General features: G+C 39.0%; 3 protein-coding genes across 9 annotated transcripts in view; 1 reads left to right on the top strand and 2 right to left on the bottom strand.

The window, feature by feature from the left end:
- Positions 1-563: 563 nt before the first annotated feature.
- Positions 564-5,206, bottom strand: LOC147149876 (protein C19orf12 homolog). 4 transcript variants are annotated; one of them, XM_086024896.1, is made up of 4 exons: positions 4,652-4,957; positions 3,529-3,597; positions 2,711-2,880; positions 564-953 (listed from the first exon to the last, which is right to left on the bottom strand). In XM_086024896.1, exons 1-4 carry the CDS (start codon positions 4,768-4,770, stop codon positions 688-690), a joined length of 624 nt encoding a protein of 207 aa, XP_085881022.1. In that variant the 5' UTR covers positions 4,771-4,957; the 3' UTR covers positions 564-687. The 4 variants fall into 4 exon arrangements, with proteins under 4 accessions (XP_085881022.1, XP_085881025.1, XP_085881023.1 ...); XM_086024899.1 differs by lacking the exons at positions 3,529-3,597; positions 4,652-4,957 and adding an exon at positions 5,101-5,206; XM_086024897.1 differs by lacking the exon at positions 3,529-3,597 and having other exon boundaries at positions 4,652-4,939.
- LOC147149875 (uncharacterized) lies at positions 605-9,189 on the top strand. The gene is made up of 4 exons (XM_086024902.1): positions 605-5,508; positions 7,154-7,274; positions 7,350-7,524; positions 8,750-9,189. Exons 2-4 carry the CDS (start codon positions 7,166-7,168, stop codon positions 8,991-8,993), a joined length of 528 nt encoding a protein of 175 aa, XP_085881028.1. The 5' UTR covers positions 605-5,508; positions 7,154-7,165; the 3' UTR covers positions 8,994-9,189.
- A 3,709-nt stretch (positions 9,190-12,898) lies between these two features.
- The window catches only part of znf536 (zinc finger protein 536), a 240,464-nt gene continuing 233,656 nt past the window's right edge, over positions 12,899-19,706 (bottom strand). For all 4 annotated transcript variants that reach the window (XM_086026490.1, XM_086026489.1, XM_086026486.1 and 1 more), the window contains one exon: positions 12,899-15,558. In XM_086026490.1, coding sequence (XP_085882616.1) covers positions 15,434-15,558 — 125 coding nt within the window. In that variant the 3' untranslated portion in view covers positions 12,899-15,433. The remainder of the gene's footprint in view (positions 15,559-19,706) is intronic.

Genomic DNA, 19,706 nt, shown 5'->3' with positions numbered 1-19,706 from the left:
GTACCCGTCCGTCCGTCCTTCGTCAGTTTGTCATTTTTTGTGACGAACTGAATTGTCACCGTCATTTCGCCAGTCAGTCCATCATTACAGTTCATCAGAAATCCGTTGGTCCGTCAGTGATCCACCCCCAAAAAACGTCAGAAAAATGGGCGTCTACCAGTGACGAACTGCAACTCTGTAAATTACAATGCATGGTAATATCCGTATTGCGCAAACTTTTATCGGTCAAACTTAAAAAAAAAAATTAAAATCTCAAAAACCTGATGTGTCAAAAAAAAGTAAAGCCATTTTTAAATCTGCGTCAACATTTTTGGACACAAAGCCATCTTTGAAATTTGCTGTGGAGTAGTGATACACGCAGATTTCAGCTATTCAATTATGAAGTGTTATTTTTTTTCATGAAAAAAACGTTCTTTTTTGTGTAAGGCTCATTCATTTCAGCGGGAAAGATGATTCACAAGCGTGGTCACAGAATATCTCGAGCCACCGCTGTAAACACAATGAATGCAACGGGACGCTTGGTTGTGGAAAACATTTGAACTAAATACAAAAGCATGCGTCAGTTGAAAGATGTAGGTGTTTTATTAAATTTACATCACATAATAAATAGGCACAGATCATTGGAAAGTGAAGTGCGAAACCAAAACAAAGTCCAATTTGACGATTGGTTTCCAGTGCGACGACGCATCAGTCTCTGTAGCGCACCTCGGCTCGGAGCTCCTTGGTGACGTAGTTGAGCAGGGCGGTGAGCACCTGCTGCTGCAGCGTGGTGTTGCCCGTCACCAAGGCGACCAGCTGCGCCGCGTCCGTCCAGTTCAGGCCGGCCAGGACGGCGCTCACGTCCTCGCAGAGTTTGTTGCGCTGCGCTGGCGGCAGCTCGGCCAGGATCTGAGTCAGCGGACGGAAGTGGCCGCTTGACAGCCAGCCCGCCAGCAGGCTGCCCACCACTCCCCCTGGTGGACGCAAAGGACAATGGCATCACGCTCAACACTCAGCCAAACATGCGGCCTTCGTCCCTCTTTCCTTCCTTTGCTTAAACCTGATTTATCTGCCTTCCGCCCACATCAAACCTGCATTTTGTTCTTTCCTGAGTTCCTTCTTTCATAATCTCTCCAGTCTTACTTTCATCTTTCCTTACTTTCCCTCAAACTGGCCTTGTATTTTTCCCCTTCCTGCCTTTTCCCCCTTCCCTTCAGCTGCTGTCCCTGCTGGTATATTTTGCTTCCTTACCTCCTTTCTTCCTTCCGTAAATCCTCAATCATTCTGTTGCTCAAGCCAGCTTTGCTGCCTTCCTTCCATGCCGTACCTGTTTTTCCCTTCCACTGATCTACTCTGACTTTTCTTCCTGACCTTTCTTCTACTGCCTTCTATAGGATACCTCTTTTTCCCCTTCTTTCCTTGCTTGTTCCAGTCAGATCCACGTTTCCCCCTGATCATCCCTTATTTCCTTCCTTCACACCATTTTTTTTGTATTCATGCATCATCCTTTTCTGCCTTCTCCCAGACCTGTTTTTTTTCTTCATTTCTTCCTTAGCATCTTCTTCCTTACTTCATTTTCTCAGACCCTCTTGACTCATGCATCTTTACACCCTTCTTTCCTTTACACCTACTTTTCCACCATCCTCTGCTTCCTTCCATCACACCTGTTGTTTATGCAACCTAGAGCTTTCCTTCCACCTCAGACTTGCCTTTTCTTCTTTAATTCCCTCTATCCTACCTTCCCTCAGAGCCACTTTTTGCAACCATCCTTCCTTTGCTTAAGACTGCTTCTTTGTCTCCCCTCCCCCCACTGTAACAGTACAGTTAAAAACAACTTTCTCGTCATGTTCTTGCTTTTCTTTTCATTCAACCTCACAGCCGTTAGATGTCACGGCCGCCGTATTTATTTGCGATTTGTGTGTTCAGACACAAATAACTTCCACAAATAACCTCTGCAAATAACTGCCTAGTTGCACCAGCAGGTTGAAAATAGTACCGACGAGCACCGTGTCCCAGTCACGTCTCACTTTCACCGTCCTCATTAGCTTTCTGACTGGCTAATGTTGGTGGGTAATTCTATTAAGCTAACTTAAATGTGCCATGTCTTCAAAAAACCTTACCTTCAATTCAGAATAAGTTTTGGAGGAAGGTGGAAAAATGCAACACTTTTATTCTTAGTACAACCAAAACCTCTTTCTGTAAAAAACAAAAAACACCCTTTTTTTGTCTATGGGGGAAAAGCACAACTTTCTCTTAAGTTTTTTTCCCTACACAAGTGTCATTTTTAAGAAAAAAAAAGACAAATCATTGTTTTATCTATGCAATCAAATTCAGTTTTATTTCCTTTTTTAAAAACCCATTCTCGTAAAAATCACAACTTTTTATTTGGAAAAAAGACAAGTCCACGTTCCCCAACACCCCCGCCCCCATGAAAAAAACCTCAAACTTTATTCTCTCTGAAAAAACCCACAACGTTTTTCTCCTAAAATTTGTGTTAAACGTCGAATTGCACACTGTACAAGACTGAGCGAAAGTGGTAGGCCTCACCACCTATTTAGTATTAAGTCAGCTCGCATGCTATTTTCATGAAATAATTCTACCAACCTGATGTGAAAATGTATGTAAGCCGGTTAACACACCTTGTTTACAAAGACCAAAAACTCCCACAATACTTTGCTTTTCACGACATAGTTAATGATTCGTGGCCATAAAGATTGGTAGTTGTCCTTACCAACAGCAATGCCTGGTGGTCCACCCACCAGGCCTCCCACAAAGGCGCTGCCACCTGCCATCAAGGCTCCCTTGGCCGAACCTTTGACAGCCACCTTGATTTGCTCGTGAGCGGAGATGTTGCAGCACAGACGCATGACGTCATCTACCCTGGGCGCCATCTTGCGAATGCTGCAGGAAACACGTTACATGGAATCTGCCAAACATGTCTTGCATACTAGAAGACACCAACCTCGAAGATCTCTGATAATGGCAACTGAAAATTAAGCCCACAAATTCATTTTCACTTAGCTACATGAAATTTGGTGGACATCTCTATCATGCATAGACCCACTTAAAGGTCTCAAGATACCTAAGGCCAACAAGACATAGGAAGTCTACAGTTTTTGTTTTCAGTGGATATTTCAGGATCATGATTGCCATTTCCAGGAGTTCTTCAAAACTTTTTAAACATTTTATTTCGAAAATGCAAACCCCGCTCCCCCCCAGGCCGGTTTGACTTGGTAGACATCTATATAATGAATAGGCCCACAAAAGCATAAAGAAGTCAATACAGTGGTACCTCTACTTAGGAAATTAATTGGTTCTGGAAGAAATCTAAGTAGAAAATATTGTAAATAGAAACGTGTTTTCCATGTAAATGCCCTAATCCGTTCCAAGCCCCCCCCAATATTCAGACATAAATGTTTTATAAAGCACAAAAATGCATCAAAAAATCTAACAAATACATGTTACAATTAGATTATTGCACAATAAATGAGAGTTGTGCATAATGTAAAAAAACAAAGAATAGAGAAAATAATAAAAATGGTCGTTTACCTTTTAATTGTTGTCCTCATCGCTTTTTGCCATCTTTGGTTCATTGTCTCTCTAAGAAGTGGGTTTTGCCTGGAGTTTTGTAAGCAACTGCTTTAATAACATGGCGGCTGTCGATACATTACGGTCATATTCTTTGGTCAGATCAACCAAACGCATCCCTTTTTCATACTTTTCGTTATCTCTTGCTTTGTTTGTATGGACAAAAAAAACCAAAAAACATTTCTCCTTTTTTTCTTTCCTCGTTTCTAATTCAGGTAAAACTATCGGAACACCTCGTGGCCCGAGGGGCGGATGACGAGGACGCTGCATAGACACATACGTTAGAGGTCCCTCTTAGCCAATGGGATGCCAGGAAGATGCTAGGTAATAGCCAATGGCAGAGTAGCTACGAGTATGTTGCGTCAGGAAACTCCGCATCTGCGAGTAGCACCCCATACTGTATTTTTACCTTTCGTATCCTGAAATTTATTTCATACCAAGAGGCAATGTTTTCCTGTTGAGGCGTTTCGTAACTTGAAAATTTCGTATGAATAGATGTTCGTAAGTAGAGGTACCACTGTATTGGCTCATTTCGGGCATTTCTATAGATCCGTCGAAGCTTATGAATTAAAATAATTCAGCCCCAAAAGCCTGTCTGACATGTAACATGCAATTTGGTATGTGTATCTAATATGAATAGGTCCACAAAAGTCAATGCCTGGAAAATAAGCCTCGCATTTCAGGTTTTATGTAAACATAGGTCCCTGTGGCGTTGAAACTAACACGTTGAAACTAACAAACAACAAATAATTTGTAACTACTTCAATAAACCGTACGTCACCAATGGTCTAACTAGAACAGATTGGTGTTTATCTAAATTACCTTTAAAGTTTCGTTTAAACATTTTAACAATCATAACCAAAAGTACTTAAGCCATACTTTGTTTGCCTAAATAAGCTAACACAAGAAGGAGCAAATTACATTGGTGTCGTTTTTGAATTTCACATATGCCGACTAATTCATACTTCGTAGTTACTTCCTCGACTTAGGTTAGCCCCATCAGGTTTTCTCTTAAGAACTGTCACGCATAATGATTTCCTTTGGCTGTGATATGTTAAAACAGTAGTTAAATTAGTTTTCTTACCGGTACTCGTGTTGTAGGAATAATAAAGTTTGATCGTGTTGGACTCTTGTCGACAACTTCCGGTTTGTCTTCGAAGAGTAAAAGGTCGGCACAAGATAATGCTTACCAGGGAAAGTCATTAAGTCAGTAATAAATGCTATAAATTAAGAAAGTCTATCAAACCGACTGGTTTTTTATCATCATTTAAGTGTGTATATTTTCATCAAAAGTGGGGTTTAACCGCAATCATTGCGTTTTCGCTGGACACCTTCCTAACATCACAATGCTATAACTGCTGGATGAGCAACCGCTTCTTTTTGGACGGCTGTTGATGACGTAAAATGACGCTGAATGGAAGGATTCGACTATTAAAAAATGAGACGAGTAATAATCATTTTGAATTACATATTTGTTTTTTCTTTAGCAAAACAGTTTATAAGACAAAAAAAGAGAGGAAAAAAGGAATCTACCTGAAGGCTCCTGACACCCAGTGATTTAGCCCGACACCGCCTCTTTTTGGGCGGCTCTCGATGACGTAAGAACGCTGGGCGGAAACACTCGGCCATAAACATCAACAACAGAACAAAACGTTGGCTAATGTATTCTGTTAATGTACATATTTTGTCAAAACATGAAACAAAAATTAAAAAAAGTGCGGAAACTATTCACTGTTGTGTTCTGTCCGAGGACGCCTGAGGTCGCGGTGACGCCTACCACCTCTTTTGGGGCGGTTCTTGATGACGAAACGACGCTGGACGGGAGGACTCTTTGGATAAACAACAAGCTCGCGATCAAAACAAATCTGCAGCATCAACTCAGCCTGACGACCGCGCCCTAAACACAGAAAAACAATAAAAGATTTTTTCCCACTTCATCAGGTGAGTTAAAACACTCTTCTCATCTTCGAGGAGAACCATGACATCTTTTTACACACCCGCTTTGTCTTTTTGTCCTCGGCAGTGACGTCACTTTAAGAGGTTGTTGCCCGAACAAGTCCATCTGAGGGATCACAAATGACCCCAAAATAGCAAATATGTGCAAGTCATAAGTAATTAAGAAATCTTAATTTTCCAATTTCATGTTAGTCCAAAGTTACGCTGGCAAAAAACAAGCAAGTCAAGTCGCAACATTTCAACAAATACGTAATTAGTCTGATAATTAGGTTTTGCTTGAACAATTTGACTTCAATAAGTTAATTTCGATGGAAAAAAACCCCAAGACAATCTAACCTATTTTTTTGCAGAAAAACAAGCCTGGCTCTTCATTCTCTTTTTAACTAGCAATAGTATTGTCCCTCTTGATGCCGTCATTGTATGTGCTTTTTCGTCCTCAACTTGTCATCGGATAATGAAATATGAATATGGCACGTCATTCGAAGGCGGTTTTACTATTGGGAGGGGGAAGGGGCTTAAGTGTACGATAGGGTCACTCGTTATAAAAGATCATGTTTGGTCCTTTTTTAAAAAGCTATTAAGTCACTGTTGACATCATATGTGAAACTGCAGACAATTCCTGACTAGTTTTATATGCGCACGTGGCCACGAGAGGGAGACAGAACTTAAGAAACGTTTGAATCATTGTTGACTCGTTGCTATAGTTGTACTACTCTTATTTATTCATTTCGTTTTCTTGTTGTATTTTGTCGCATTTTTCTGGTTGTAGTCCGGAGTTAAATTGTTGTAAAACATACCTGTAGCACATATTATTTTAATCACCTGATTGGTAGAGCTTGGCATCGCCTAACCGCCCCGCGTACAGTCCTGCATATTTAATCGACGCACGTGGCCTTGGGCCAGCCCTCGTCGGTGACAGCCAATCGGCGTTGAGAACGCCATATCACGTCACAAGCAGGCGCTGCACGAGCAGACACGCCGCCATACAAACAAACAAACAAACAAACAAAAACAACAGAATCAGTGAAATAAAAAGAATATGGGGCACATGTCATTGCGTCTGTGGGACCGCAAGGTACACAACACTGTTTTATTTTATTTTTTTTCCTTACTTGGCCACATGTCAGGAGTGCGGCACCTGCGTGTGACGTGGTACAGGTTAAGTCCGTTCTCAACGTCGTTTGACTGACTTGACCGACTGGGACCACGTGGGTCAATTAAATATGCAACCAGGAACTCGGTGGCGGTTAGGCATGCCCAGCTCTGCTGATTGGTCAAAGATCATACAGCAAAAAACTGAAAATCAACAGGCCAAAAGAACATCAAAATGTAAACAAACTGATTTGAAAGTTTATAAATAATTTTGCATGTTGACACGCTGTGGCTGAGGGGCCCAACATGCTCCAAATGGTCCCCCCCTGCCCCCCCCCCAAAAAAAATCAAACAAAAAAACAACAACATCCCAATCATAATGCAATTTAAATTTCTATTTCGAAGGTTGTGTTCAGTCCTAATCCAAATCGAGTGATTTTGGGGCTTCATATGAGCCCCAACATAATCCATCTCTAACGAGGAGCAAATATACAGCAGAATGATTCTATTATAATGTATTTGTTTTGTTGTCATGCAGGTTGCCGTGACGATGATTGGCAAGATCATTGCACAGCTGCTCGGTGGCGGCGAATGCGAAGACAGAGGAGACAAACCGCTGGAGGATGAAGAAGGAGGATGGGTCATAGTCAATCTGCCAGGTGACAACATCTCAACACACACAAATTAGAAGCCAATACAGTTTTTTAAAATGTTTTTTTATGTGTGTGTTTCAGATGTTGGGTCCCTTTCGCCCTCCGAGGGGTCGGAGCCCCTGGAGAAGATCCTGCTGGAGCAGCCCAGCATGTCGGTCTACCAGATGAGACGCAGCATGAGCGCAGCTGACCACCACGATGATGAAGAAGAAGAGGAAGAAAGTTCAGACGAAGACGAGGAACATGTTTCTTCCAGGTGACTCTCACTCGGCCACTAAAAAATGACAACCTTTTGAAAATATTACATTTAGGGAGAAATCACATTTCTGAGAGGGAAAAATAATGAAAATGTGGGACCGTCTGAAACGTCTATTAAAAATTACGACTTACTTGAAAACAAATTAAAATGGAGGAACATTTTTTTTTCCTTTTGTCTGTTAAACAAGAGAAAAAAAATATCAGTCTTTTTTTTAGGGGGAAAGAATGTTCAAAAATGTGTTTTGTTGTCTTGAAAAACCCTGAAAACTTCCATGAATTAAAAAAAATAAGACCGTATTTTCATGAAAAAAAAATCTGTTTTAAAAGCCATACTTTTTCATTAAAAGGGTTTTCTTTTATCTTTCTTTTTTTTTTTAATCTGACAAAAACATTTGTAAACCCTTTTTCAGCGAAAACTAGTCAAATGTGACCTTTTCTCTTGCAACCTCTTTTAAAAGGGCTAGTTAAAAGAAACATACTTTAAAAATACAATTTTTCAAATATTTTTTTCTTAGGGGAAAATGAGTGAAATGTTTAAAAAAAACACTCTAAAATTTGTCTTGAAATGATAAGACTTCCTTGAAAAATATGGCACATTTTTCCAAAACAACGAATATGATCGCCTGATCCAAGCATCACAGCACAAAGAAGAAATAAATGCAAATAAAAGAATAGAAGAAAAATATCGCTAATCCTGTACCTCCGAAATAGTAACTTTTCAGGAGACCCCAAAAATGGCAAGTTTGTTCAACCATTAGCATTGCATCGTGAAAGAGAGCAAACCATTTTCAAAACTTTAAATTGCTGAATAATGTGTAAAAATAACAGCCACCTGTGTGGACTGACACACATAGTATAGATTTTTGAAAAAAATATAAAATTCACCAAAATGTGACTTATGTGTTGTATAGACCCATTTTCAGTTATTAACCAAGATGACATAAATCAGGATGCGCGAGCAAAAAGAACAGCGATGTTTGTTGCCAGATATTTTTAAGTTTCTGAGGTGTTCTACGATGCACAAGGAAAAAAGATACACAAACAATAATGCTAAGAAATTAATATCTTAAGTTACATGGAGCTAGTGTGCACCAGAGCCCATAGCTGAATGAGTTAGCTACAAACATTGAGTGGATGGAGGAGTCTATTGTTTGAGATTCATTTGAAGACATCAAATGAATATTTTGCTGTTGTTTTATATGTATGTGTGTGTGCACTTCCAGACCCGTGTCGTCCTTGGCGTTCCGTCGTGGTCGCTTGTCGTGGCGCCTTGCGGCGTGGGGCGTCCCCCTGCCGGCAGACGCCCTCCCTCTGGCATCCGGCAGAGACGTGGTGGCGGTGGCGTCTGAGCGGAAGAAACTGAGCCGCGGCGCACTCCTCAGGCAAAACCTGACCACGGTCAAGACGCGCGAGCGTCGCGTCTACGCACACGTCAAGCAGCCCGGCCCACGCCCGTACAACTACTAAGCGCCCCGGACGCAGGGCGATGACGAAGCTGTGCCTTTTTTGTCCTCATCTTGTATTGTGCACGTTGCAAAAAAGGAGAAAAAAAAAAGTGTGTTGTGACTTTGTGATGTTACTCATGTTTGAGGTGTAAATACATGTTTTTTTTAATTTATAAAATGTACAAAAATGCAAATAAATCAGATTTCTTAACTTAAAATGTCAGTGTTTGGTTTTTTTTTACAATACATGTATACAGTATTTGATGGATTAAATTAAAATATATGGGATTTTTCAACATTAAATTTGATGTCAGTTTATTTTATTTCAAAGCAAAAATAGATTTGAAAGGAAAAGTCAAGCACCAAATTTTCTTTACAAAATCCAAGAACAAGAATATGCAAGCCCAGTACTCCGAAAATGGCATTCTGATTAATATTTTGTTGGAATATTAATATCTTTGCTCGAATATGAGTTAAGCAGCAAAATCCACCCATTTTTTCGCCATCCCAGCTGACGGCCACTTTGTCATTATGTCGAGTGAAAATGACATCATAGTTGCTCAGGGCTCAGAAAATAACCAATCATGGCTTAGCTTCAGAAAACAGGTAAGCTATCTTCTGAGCCGGTTTTACTTCCACGTTAACAGTGTTGATGAGATTTTTGTGATAATTTGTGACAAAAAAATCATTTTCCAAACAGATAACATTTTCAATGTAGTTATGAAATCAAGTCAAATTGAAAATTTAAAACTTTTTCTCAATGCTAAAGTTTCATTTTAACTTACACTTATTTTACTTAAAAAAAACTTCTTCAGTGGTGAATTGCATATTTTCGTGAAATCCAATCACTTTGAAAAAAAAACAACTTTAGTTTTCAATATATTTATAAAATCAAGTTACAATGAAAATGTGTAACATTATCTGAATTTTAAAGTTTCATTTAACTTACTAAAATGTTTTTTCCCCCAAACTTATTGTTAATGAATTACATTTTTTGTGAAATCCGATCATTTAAAAATATTTTTTTTTATTCAATATAGTTAAGAAATGTAAAACATTTTCTGAATTTTTAGGTTTCATTTAACTTACAGAAATGTATTTTTTCAAAATTTCACTGAAAACACTTGCAATAAACTTTTAATTTTCAGCGTTAGGAAATCAAGTCACATTTTTATTTAATTCTCAAGTTACAAACCTATTTAAAATCTTTTTGGAAAAAATTTAGAGCAAATTTTCATTTTGTTGCTGTCCTGTGAAAAACACTAACAGTATGTCAAATTTTTTTGTTTTTCTTTTTTTACACGAATGGGGTTGCTGCATTACAAACATCACATTAATGTGAAAATAAAAAATAAAAAAAATCCAGAATTGGACATAAGTGTTTTTCACAGGACAGCCAAGATGTACAACTTAGTGTTAAAGAATTCTTTTTTTGGGTGAAATCCAATCATTAAAAAGTTGGTTGCACTGAATTTGCAAAAATAAAAAATACAAATAAAACTCACAATTTCCACCAATCCAAATGCATATTTTGTCTTCGACAGTGTCGATAAAAGCACATTTTTTTGCGATTCTTTTTTGCAAACTTGTCAAGTTTCTGTTTGATACGCGCAAGTTTTACGTTTGTCCTTGAGCAGATGACCGGAAGAAGAACACAGCAGACGACCAATCATTGAATTATTTTTTTTTGAGTTGGAATACATTTTATTTTTCTTATAAGTACAGTTCAGTAGTTACAAAACGAAGCATCTGCCAAACACAAGACACCAGGAGAGGAAGTGGAATGCGACCACTCGCTGCCCATCCGGCGACCAGTCACCACTCCTCCGCTGGCCTGTCACGCAACGACGCGCGCAGGTCGGCCGCCGGCGGGTTGGAGGAAGTCCAAAGAAAAAGTCAAAGCCACATCGAGTATAGATCCAACTAAAGTCTTGGGTGGGAGGAAGAAAATGGGGGATTATTATTATCATTATTATTATTATGATCATCATATTGGGGACTCTGTACATTAGCACGTTAGAATCGCTCTCTTCACATAAAAACGAGAAAAAAAAGACGTAGAAACATTTCACGATGCCAAGGGGACGCACAAACACACATCCTTCAGTTTACTTCGTTTGCTAGTGTCGCGTTTGGAATCATCATTGTCGTCCTCTTCGTCATCATCATCATCATCCTCATCCTCATCCTCATAGTACGATCACAGTGCAAAATGCTTGAGAACGCAAAACAATTAAGCGTCAAAGAAAACATCAAAACGAGAAGAAGAGAAGAAGTCCCGCTATGTATCGTCATCATCTTCATCATCATTAATGTGGTGTCGCTGTTTTGCAGCACAGCAGACGATTGTCATCTTTTGGTTTTGTTCTTTTCTTTCTGGATGGAGCGCGATGATGGAGATGGCCGTCATGTACGCGGCCCTCGCAAAAAGTTCCCCATATTGATTCTTGCGTGACATTTCCCAATGAATCTAAAATGCAGTCCCACCTTTGACTTTTGAACTTAATTTGACCTTCTGTTCAAGGTTTGATGGTCTAACTGCTGAATGTTTTGATGATTTTGGCACAATTTACGAGTTGAAGGGCAAAATTCTAAACAGACGTTTGCTCCATCAATACGTGTATGCCTATCAGTGAGCCTTCCAGTCTCTGCATTCAACAGTTGGACAAACGCAACTCATCACAAGGTCAAATGAAGTTCACCTGTAAAGGTTAGAGGGCATTTTGAGTGCGTGTGCATGTGTATGTATATATATATATATATATATATATATATGTATATATATATATATATACATACATATATATATATATATATATATATATTAAAGAATATCACGTTGCAATATGCATATCACAAAGACATGATAAGTTAATACTTTCAGAATTGTCTGACATGGAACAATCAGATGTAAGTTCAAATGCGCATCCAATAGGAGAAGAACAGTATCTAATGGCATTACTAACACGCACAGACACACGTGTGTGTATATATATATATATATATATATATATGGTATATATATACACACACACACACACATATATATATATATATATATTAGAGCTGTCAATTAGTGCTGCGCTATTACATTTTTTAAAACTAATTAATCGCAAAATCTTCCATAATTGACCAAATTATTAGTATTTTTCCATTACATTTCTTTACGAAGCTTGGAACAGATATTTACTTGGGTAAAATGTTGGAATTAATGTGGAATTTTTAAAGTATATTTCGATTCAAAGACTGTTCTAATAGCATTCTTTGATCCTTGAATATGACTATTTTCCTGCATAAGTACAACTGTTGAACTATACACCAAAGACGTACAACCAAAATGCGATTTGAATTTGGCTTTGCAAAATGCGAAAGCAACTTTTAAAAAGTAAATTATGTAAAAGTCCGTCTTTGCGACAGTGGCTCTCCTCTAAGTTTGGCTACAAAATGAGCAGAGGTCAGCTGCCACAGGAAGTAAATAAAACCTCGTTAACTGAGTTTTAATGGTTTCGAAAATTTAAATGAATGTCCATAGTTAACGCTTTAACTTTGACAGCCCTAATATGTGTATGTATATATATATATATATATATATATATATATATATATATATATATATATATATATATATATATATATGTTTAGTCATTACATTTAATTAGATACAAATACAATGAGGCATTTTATTTGTTTCATTAGATAATAAAAATGTTATTTTTTTTAGGTACTTATTAAATACCACACTATCAATATTGCAATATTCGACACCCGTATCGCATATCGCATCTTTTTCCAATATTGTGCAGCCCTAGTGTGTGTATGTGTGTGTATGTATATATATATATATATATATATATATATATATATATATATATATATATATATATATATATATATATATATATATATATATATATATATATATATATATATACATATCAAGCAAAAATGACAAACTGAGAGAAATGAAAGCAAAGCGTACGTCCTGGAGTCGAGTCTAGCACAGCTACGCAGCTCTGTCCACGCTAAGGCTATACACAACATGTCCGCTTTTTCCAGTTTCTTTTTTTTTTGTTTTGTTTTTCTTCTCACGTAGTAAGTAAATACATCATCATCATCATCGTCGTCGTCCTCCTCATCAGTAGTATTCAGCAACACTGTGCAACAACGACGGCTGGCAGTATTTTACAAAACCCCTTTTTTTTTCTTCTTTTAATTCTTCCCGAGAAGAACATAGGCTTGATAAACGCCCCTTTTTTTCTTTTCTTTTACGACGCTCCTTGGGAACGTCTTCCTAAATCTCTTTATGTACACAGAGAAAGACCCCAAAAAAGGGTGATGGGGGGTGGGGGGTGTTGGTGGTGGAGGTATGCCGCTATGTGGGCTGAGGGGCTTTGGGGGTCAAAGTACATCTTGGGGCAGTTCAAGTGCTCCTTGTTCACAATCATCAAACACATCGTTCAAATCAGCAGTGAGTCATCGCTTCTTTCCTCCCCAAAAAACAACAACTCAAAAGGGACTGATTCTTTTGTTGTTATTATTATTCATTAAAAAATCTAACATACAAATTACCAAAAAAAAAAAAAGAAGATTTTTCACATTTCAATTTTAGGCTGCTCAGATCAAAAAGGGAAAAACACAAGATGGCGTCAAAGTACTACATGAACTTCCTCAATTCACGTCAACATGCAGTAGCTCCTTGGCAGATGCGAAGAGTGCTCCAAAGAAATGATTTGACTTAGTGGCAGTTTGGAAGTTCACTTTCTTCCCTCATTTAACTTTGACTTTAACACTGCAATATTACAACCTAATCTTGTGAAAATACAACTTCACTTTATTAACTTTACTCTCGTAAGATTGCAAATTTTCATTCTGACAAAATGTCTTTGTTCTTGTTAAAGTGGAAGTCAACCCAAAAATGTTCTTTACAATCATATGTTCTATGCGCCTCCACTAATGCAAACATGTCATTCTGATTAATATTGCCTTTGTGGAAGATGAGATAAGCAGCAAAATCCACTCGTCTCATTCAGCCGGCCGTTTTGCCTCTTGGCGTCGACTGAAAATGACATCACAATCAGCTTCAGAAAACAGGTGAGCCGCGATTGGTTGTTACCTGAGCTCTGAGCGACGGTGATATCATTTTCAGTTAACAGAAAGCGGCAAAATGTCCGCCCCCTGAGATGGATAAAAACGGGGGGATTTTGCTGCTTAACTCATATTCCACAAACACAATATTAATTGGAATGCCATCTTTAGACTAGTAGGGGCACATTCAACATATACTGTAATTGTAAAGAAAGTTTTGGGGTTGACCCTTTAAGACTGCAGTTTGTTGTCCTTATTCCAGTAGCACTGCAACTTTTTCTTCCTCTACAAAAGGCAACTTTTTGCAAGAATACAGACCTCAATATGACAAAAGAAAAGGTCAATAAAGTTTGCCATCCATTTAGTCCTGTAGCTCCCTCTGCTGTCGACTGAAACTGACAGCAAAGAGCCTTCAGGCTTGCATTGCGAATGTCCCGGCTCATCTGTTTTCAGAAGGAAAGAGAGGACAAAATGGCGGCCGCCTGAGATGAATGGAAATGGATCGACTTATCCAACAAGTTTTGACTCAGCATTGTTTTCATGTTTTATTGTGTTTACTGTTTTTATGTTATTGTTAATAATTTATTGTTTTAACTGTCTTTGTTTTTTACTTTATGTACAGCACTTAGTATGCAGCTGTGGTTGTTTTTAATGTGCTCTGTAATTAAATTTGAAGAATATTGTTCCGAAGAGCGTGTTTTGACTAGTGGGGGCACAGAGATCATTTTTGCCTTTAAGGAGGAAAACTAGAGAAGTGAAAACATCTGCAAGGTTTTCCAAGTACACATTTAACAAAGCATTCCATTCTGTGAAGCTTTTACTTTTAACCACAAGTGAGCACTAAGCCAAAAATTGAAATCTAAAATAAAAAAAAAAAAGAAAAATTTCATTTTTTGTTGTTAGAAAAAAAGTTAAGCAACAAAATAATCAGTCACTTTTTGATTCTTAGTTGAAATTGGAAAGAACCAACAATACACGCATTAAAAGTCCTCCTCTGCTTATTTTTTGTGTTGTTTTTTTCCCCCGTTTAACGGCGGCCTGGAAACGTCCCTACGTCGCTAACAGTTAGCTGGCACGCTAACGTGGCTATTCTACATAAGATACATTCCGGGTACGATATATTTATATGTATAGCAAGTCTTGGTGGTGGAATACAGGAAAGAAGGAACAAAAAAGTTGTCTGGCTGGCTGGGGGAAGGCCTAAAAGAGGACAGGAAGTGCTCGCCATCACACAGGTAGTTTCAAAACAAAAGTTTCTTTTCTCTTTTTTAGGTCCGCCTTCCAGAGAGTCCCTTGATGCTTGCGTGTATGCATGTGTGCGTGTATGTGTGTGTGTGTGTGTTTAAATAAAGTTTTTCTTCTTCATTATGTTGGGTGTTAGTCTTGCTCGTTGTGACTGAGGTCGCCCAGCTCGTCAAGGTCGCTGTTGAGGTGGTCCTGGTCCAGGGTCAGAGCAGGGTCAAGGGTCATTGGCTGCTCCTCCTCCGACATCCATGTGGGCACTAGGACCCAACGAAACACAGGAAGCTCAGTTAGGGTTCAAACAAGGCTCACTTTCAAATTAGGGTTTCAAAACAGACTCATGTTTCAGACGGCGCTTTCACTAAGGGTTTCAAAGCTTTGGCTAGGGTTCTAAAGTAGGGTTTCAAATAGGTGTTAGGGTGTCAAGCTAGGACTTTTGGTTTGGGTTTAAGAACAAGGGGGGGGGGGGGATTCCATGCCAGTGTTAGGGTTTCAAAGTAGGGTTCAAGACAGGGTTTGCGCTTCAAGGTAGGTTTTAAAACCAGGGTTAGGGTTCCAAATCAGAGTTATGGTTTTGAACTAGGGTTAGGCTTTCAAATTAAGTTTAAGGTTAGAGTTAAGGTTTCAAGCCATAGTTATGGCTCGAAACTAGGGCTTCAAGACAGGGACGGAGCTTCAAGTTAGGCCAGGTAGGGTTCCAAGCAGTGGCGGAGAACGTGGGTAATGGAAGGCCTGGAAAAATCAGGGCGGGCCTGAATATTTCTCTCACTAAGCACAATCCTCCTGTCCCAACACATTGTATATTCAAATAAAATCATAAACTGAATAAATGAAGTTCAGATCTTGGACAACCACAATTATGCCATTCTTGATATTCAATAAAATTGAAAAAAAACCCCAACAAAATACAAATTAAAAACTAATTTAATGACAATTAACTAAAAATTGAAAAGTATATATTTTTTTCATGAATCTCAATGGGTGGGCAGTCTGTCAATCTGGGTGGGCCTGTGCACACCAAAGCCCTCCCATGGCTCCGCCCCTGGTTCCAAGCCAGAGTCCTGCTTTCAAACAAACGTTAGGGTTTCCAAGTAGGGCTTCAAGGCAGGGTTATGGTTTAAAATTAGGGTTAGGGTTTGATAGGAGTATCTGAATTATGCATCATGTCTTTTTGAATCCAAGTGAAGAAACAACATTTTCTAAGATGAGTGCTGCTGTTAGTCAGGGGTGCTCAAGTCCGGTCCTCAAGAGCCCCTATCCAGCCTGTTTTACATTTTTCTCTCCTCCAACACACCTGATTCAAATGATCAGCTCATCAGTAAGCTTGGGCACTCATCAGACCGGACTTTGACACCCGTGCTGTTGTTAGATGACCAATTTGTTCCATTTGCAGAACAGGTGTTAATGAGCAAAGTGACCAGCAGGTGGCAGTGCAACACAGCCAGTCAAGCCCAACGCGACCAACCTCAGCAAGAGCATTTCATATTTGTGGAGATGACAAGGATACATTTCAATCCCCAAGTCACAATACACAAAGCAAAAAGTTTCCTTACCCCACCACAAAAAAGAGTATTGCTTTAGATTTCCCAGCGCGGAAACGTGCGTTAACGAGATCCAGATTTGACTCCATATTTGATTTTCACTCTTCATTAAGTGAGCCACCTGGAACGTTATTTAAGCGTCTCCCCGAACAACTGCAGAGAACCACGCGCGCGTTCTTCCAGCCAACTTTATACATTTAACGTAACTTTCCTTGCCGACGATTTTAAAATGTATTTAACGCCCGCCCCATACATTTTCCCATTCAGGTGGCATATGCATGCATCACATACAAATAAACACACAAACATATACATTTGGCATGTTTATCCTGGGGAGAATTCCCAAGCTTTTTTGTTTTGTCTTAGCATATGCGGTAGTACACTAGCCAAACACTTGCATTTTATTGCTAATAACTGTTCAATCTCAGTGTTAATGTTTAGGCTATGCATCATATGACAGTGGCTTAGAATAATATTAAACGGGCCATTTGTGTCGACCTGGCTTTTGTTGTCGCCATCAAAACATTTCAGCTATGTTAATGCAAATGTGATGAAAGTTCCCAAAGGTGTAGCTTTTTTTGTCCGTTTGTCATTTACAGCTCTGTAATAGTATTACAGAGTAATAGTAATAGTAATAGTAATAGTAATAGTAATAGTAATAGTATTCTATTTATATCAAACCTTGCTCCATCGTGGCCACTTTTGGCCAAATGAAACTCTAACTCTTCATCACTTGACTTACTGGATACAATCACAAAAGTTGTGTGAAATAGATTTCATTCTAGACTCACCACTTGAAAATATTCAAGACAATAATTTCACAGGCAATATCAATCAGACATTACTGCTTAACCCAAGTGATGCTTTACAAAATATCTCCCAATTGTGTCCCAAGTGTGCCCTCATGTGGTGGTTGGTGGTACAGCACGGGCCTTTTTCTGCAGAGAACTAGGCCTCGGAAGAAGAAGAAGCAAAAAAGAAGAAAAAAATGCAGCAGCATATGGCCAAGGCCGCACAGCTCCCGGTACGCATCTCAGGCGTAATGCGCACGTCACGCTTAACAGGACGGGTAAACGGAAAGGCGGCGGCGGCAGCAGGTGGGAATGAGGCCTCGCCATCCGAGCGACGGCAGCAAGAGCAGATGCATCAACAGCACATCGTCATCATTTCTGCTAAAAAACAACCAATGGATCCATCCCGTTTAGGATGGCTTCAGCGAACGTAATTTCAAAGGCATATGGAGACGTTCACTTTCATGTTAACAGCCAAATGTCTAACGTTTGAATTACAATGAGCGCAGTTGACAATCCTGATGACACATACAATGGTGATTTCACAAAAATGACAACCATTTTTCCATCTAAACCGATGATCAATTCTAAATGTGTGTATGCATGTGCATACATTTATACACTGGTTTTTGTTCATTCCTTTTCCCTCTGCTGCTACAAAAATAGTTTTGTTGGTTTACTGTACATGAGGAAATGTTTCAGTTTTTTATGGAGTCCTCCAAGGGATCGAATGTATGGAAAAATATGATGCAACAAACCAACAAATTATATGAGCTTTTCTGTTTGTACTGCATCCATTTGGTCAGGTTTTGTGTTTCACAGAAATCATCAAACAAAATGCTGTGTCAAAACACAATGACAGAAATTCAAGTTACCCACAATTCAGTGTTGGCCATCTGTTTAGCATACAGTATGTGGTTCAAATGCGATCACAATTGAACAGAAGTTCATCTTCTGAATGAGGCCTAGAAAGGACCAAAATGTGCCTAAAATGGCACCTTCAAACGAAAAATGTGTCATTTGAGACATGGCGTCTTGGAACTCTTTTGTGGGTCATCTCATGATGGACATGCCAACCACAGTTCATGTGACTAACTTAAACTGGCAGCAGGGGCTGATTTTTCAAAACATGACAAATACTTGTGTATGTAATGTTGCATTTATCACCATTGTACAAAACATTTTTTTTCACAAGTCTAATTCAGAAATGTGACTAAGCATCCAATAAATGGTTGAAAACAATTCTGTTCACTTTCAGTGGAGGCCACAGTAAGTTTTGTTTCGAATAAAAAAAAAGAAATTGGGGAGGTTTGTGTGATGAAGCGGGGCACTGCTGTATCAGCAGTGGGTTCTGTCTACTTCCTGAAGTCGCACTGAAGGCAAAGGTTGTTATTTTGCTCTGCTTCAAGCTCAAGCCACTTGATATGACAATCATAAATATGTAAATATGAACGCAACGAAGAGAATCGAGGAAGTGAGTGTACCCTACGCTCTCCTCCCCAAAAAAACAAGCGTATTTTTAGATGGTTTTAATGAATACAGGATGTTTATAGATGGGCTTGTCGCTGTCTGTGATTCGCACAAAAGAGGAGAAAAATCCACATTCTCCCTCCCGATCCCTCAAAGCGCTCTGAGGAGGAAGAACAAGCGGCGGGAAAAGAACATTTGCGGCGGAAGGATTGTTGACTCTCCTTTTGGGCTCACGTCCTATTAGACAAACATACCCTGCAGTGGAGGGGGTGCGCGGCACACACATCAAAAGTCCATTTGGGTGCTTGTTGTGTTTATTAAAGTGGCAGAAAATAACCTAAAAAGCAGAATCAAAAATTGTTCACGTTTTTTTAAAATGTATTTTTTAGAACAGAAACACAATTTGGAGCATGAGTACATTTCTGACAGGAGATGGCACAATCATCTCAAAATCCAACAAACTCCCGAGAAGTCAGAAAAATTCCGCGTAATCACCATGCGAACTCTGCATTACCAGGCTTGTTTCACTTTTATTGTACAATTGCCGATGAGGATTTTTGATATGAATTAATCAATTAATTGTCAAAAATAGCGATATCTCAAAAA

The sequence above is a fragment of the Filicampus tigris genome, chromosome 3, assembly GCF_054856515.1.
Source record: "Filicampus tigris isolate MCC_2025a chromosome 3, RoL_Ftig_1.0, whole genome shotgun sequence".
Classification (NCBI taxonomy): Eukaryota; Metazoa; Chordata; class Actinopteri; order Syngnathiformes; family Syngnathidae; genus Filicampus; species Filicampus tigris.
The sequence above is the reverse complement of the archived record's forward strand: the minus strand, read 5'-3'. Positions and strand labels throughout refer to the sequence as shown.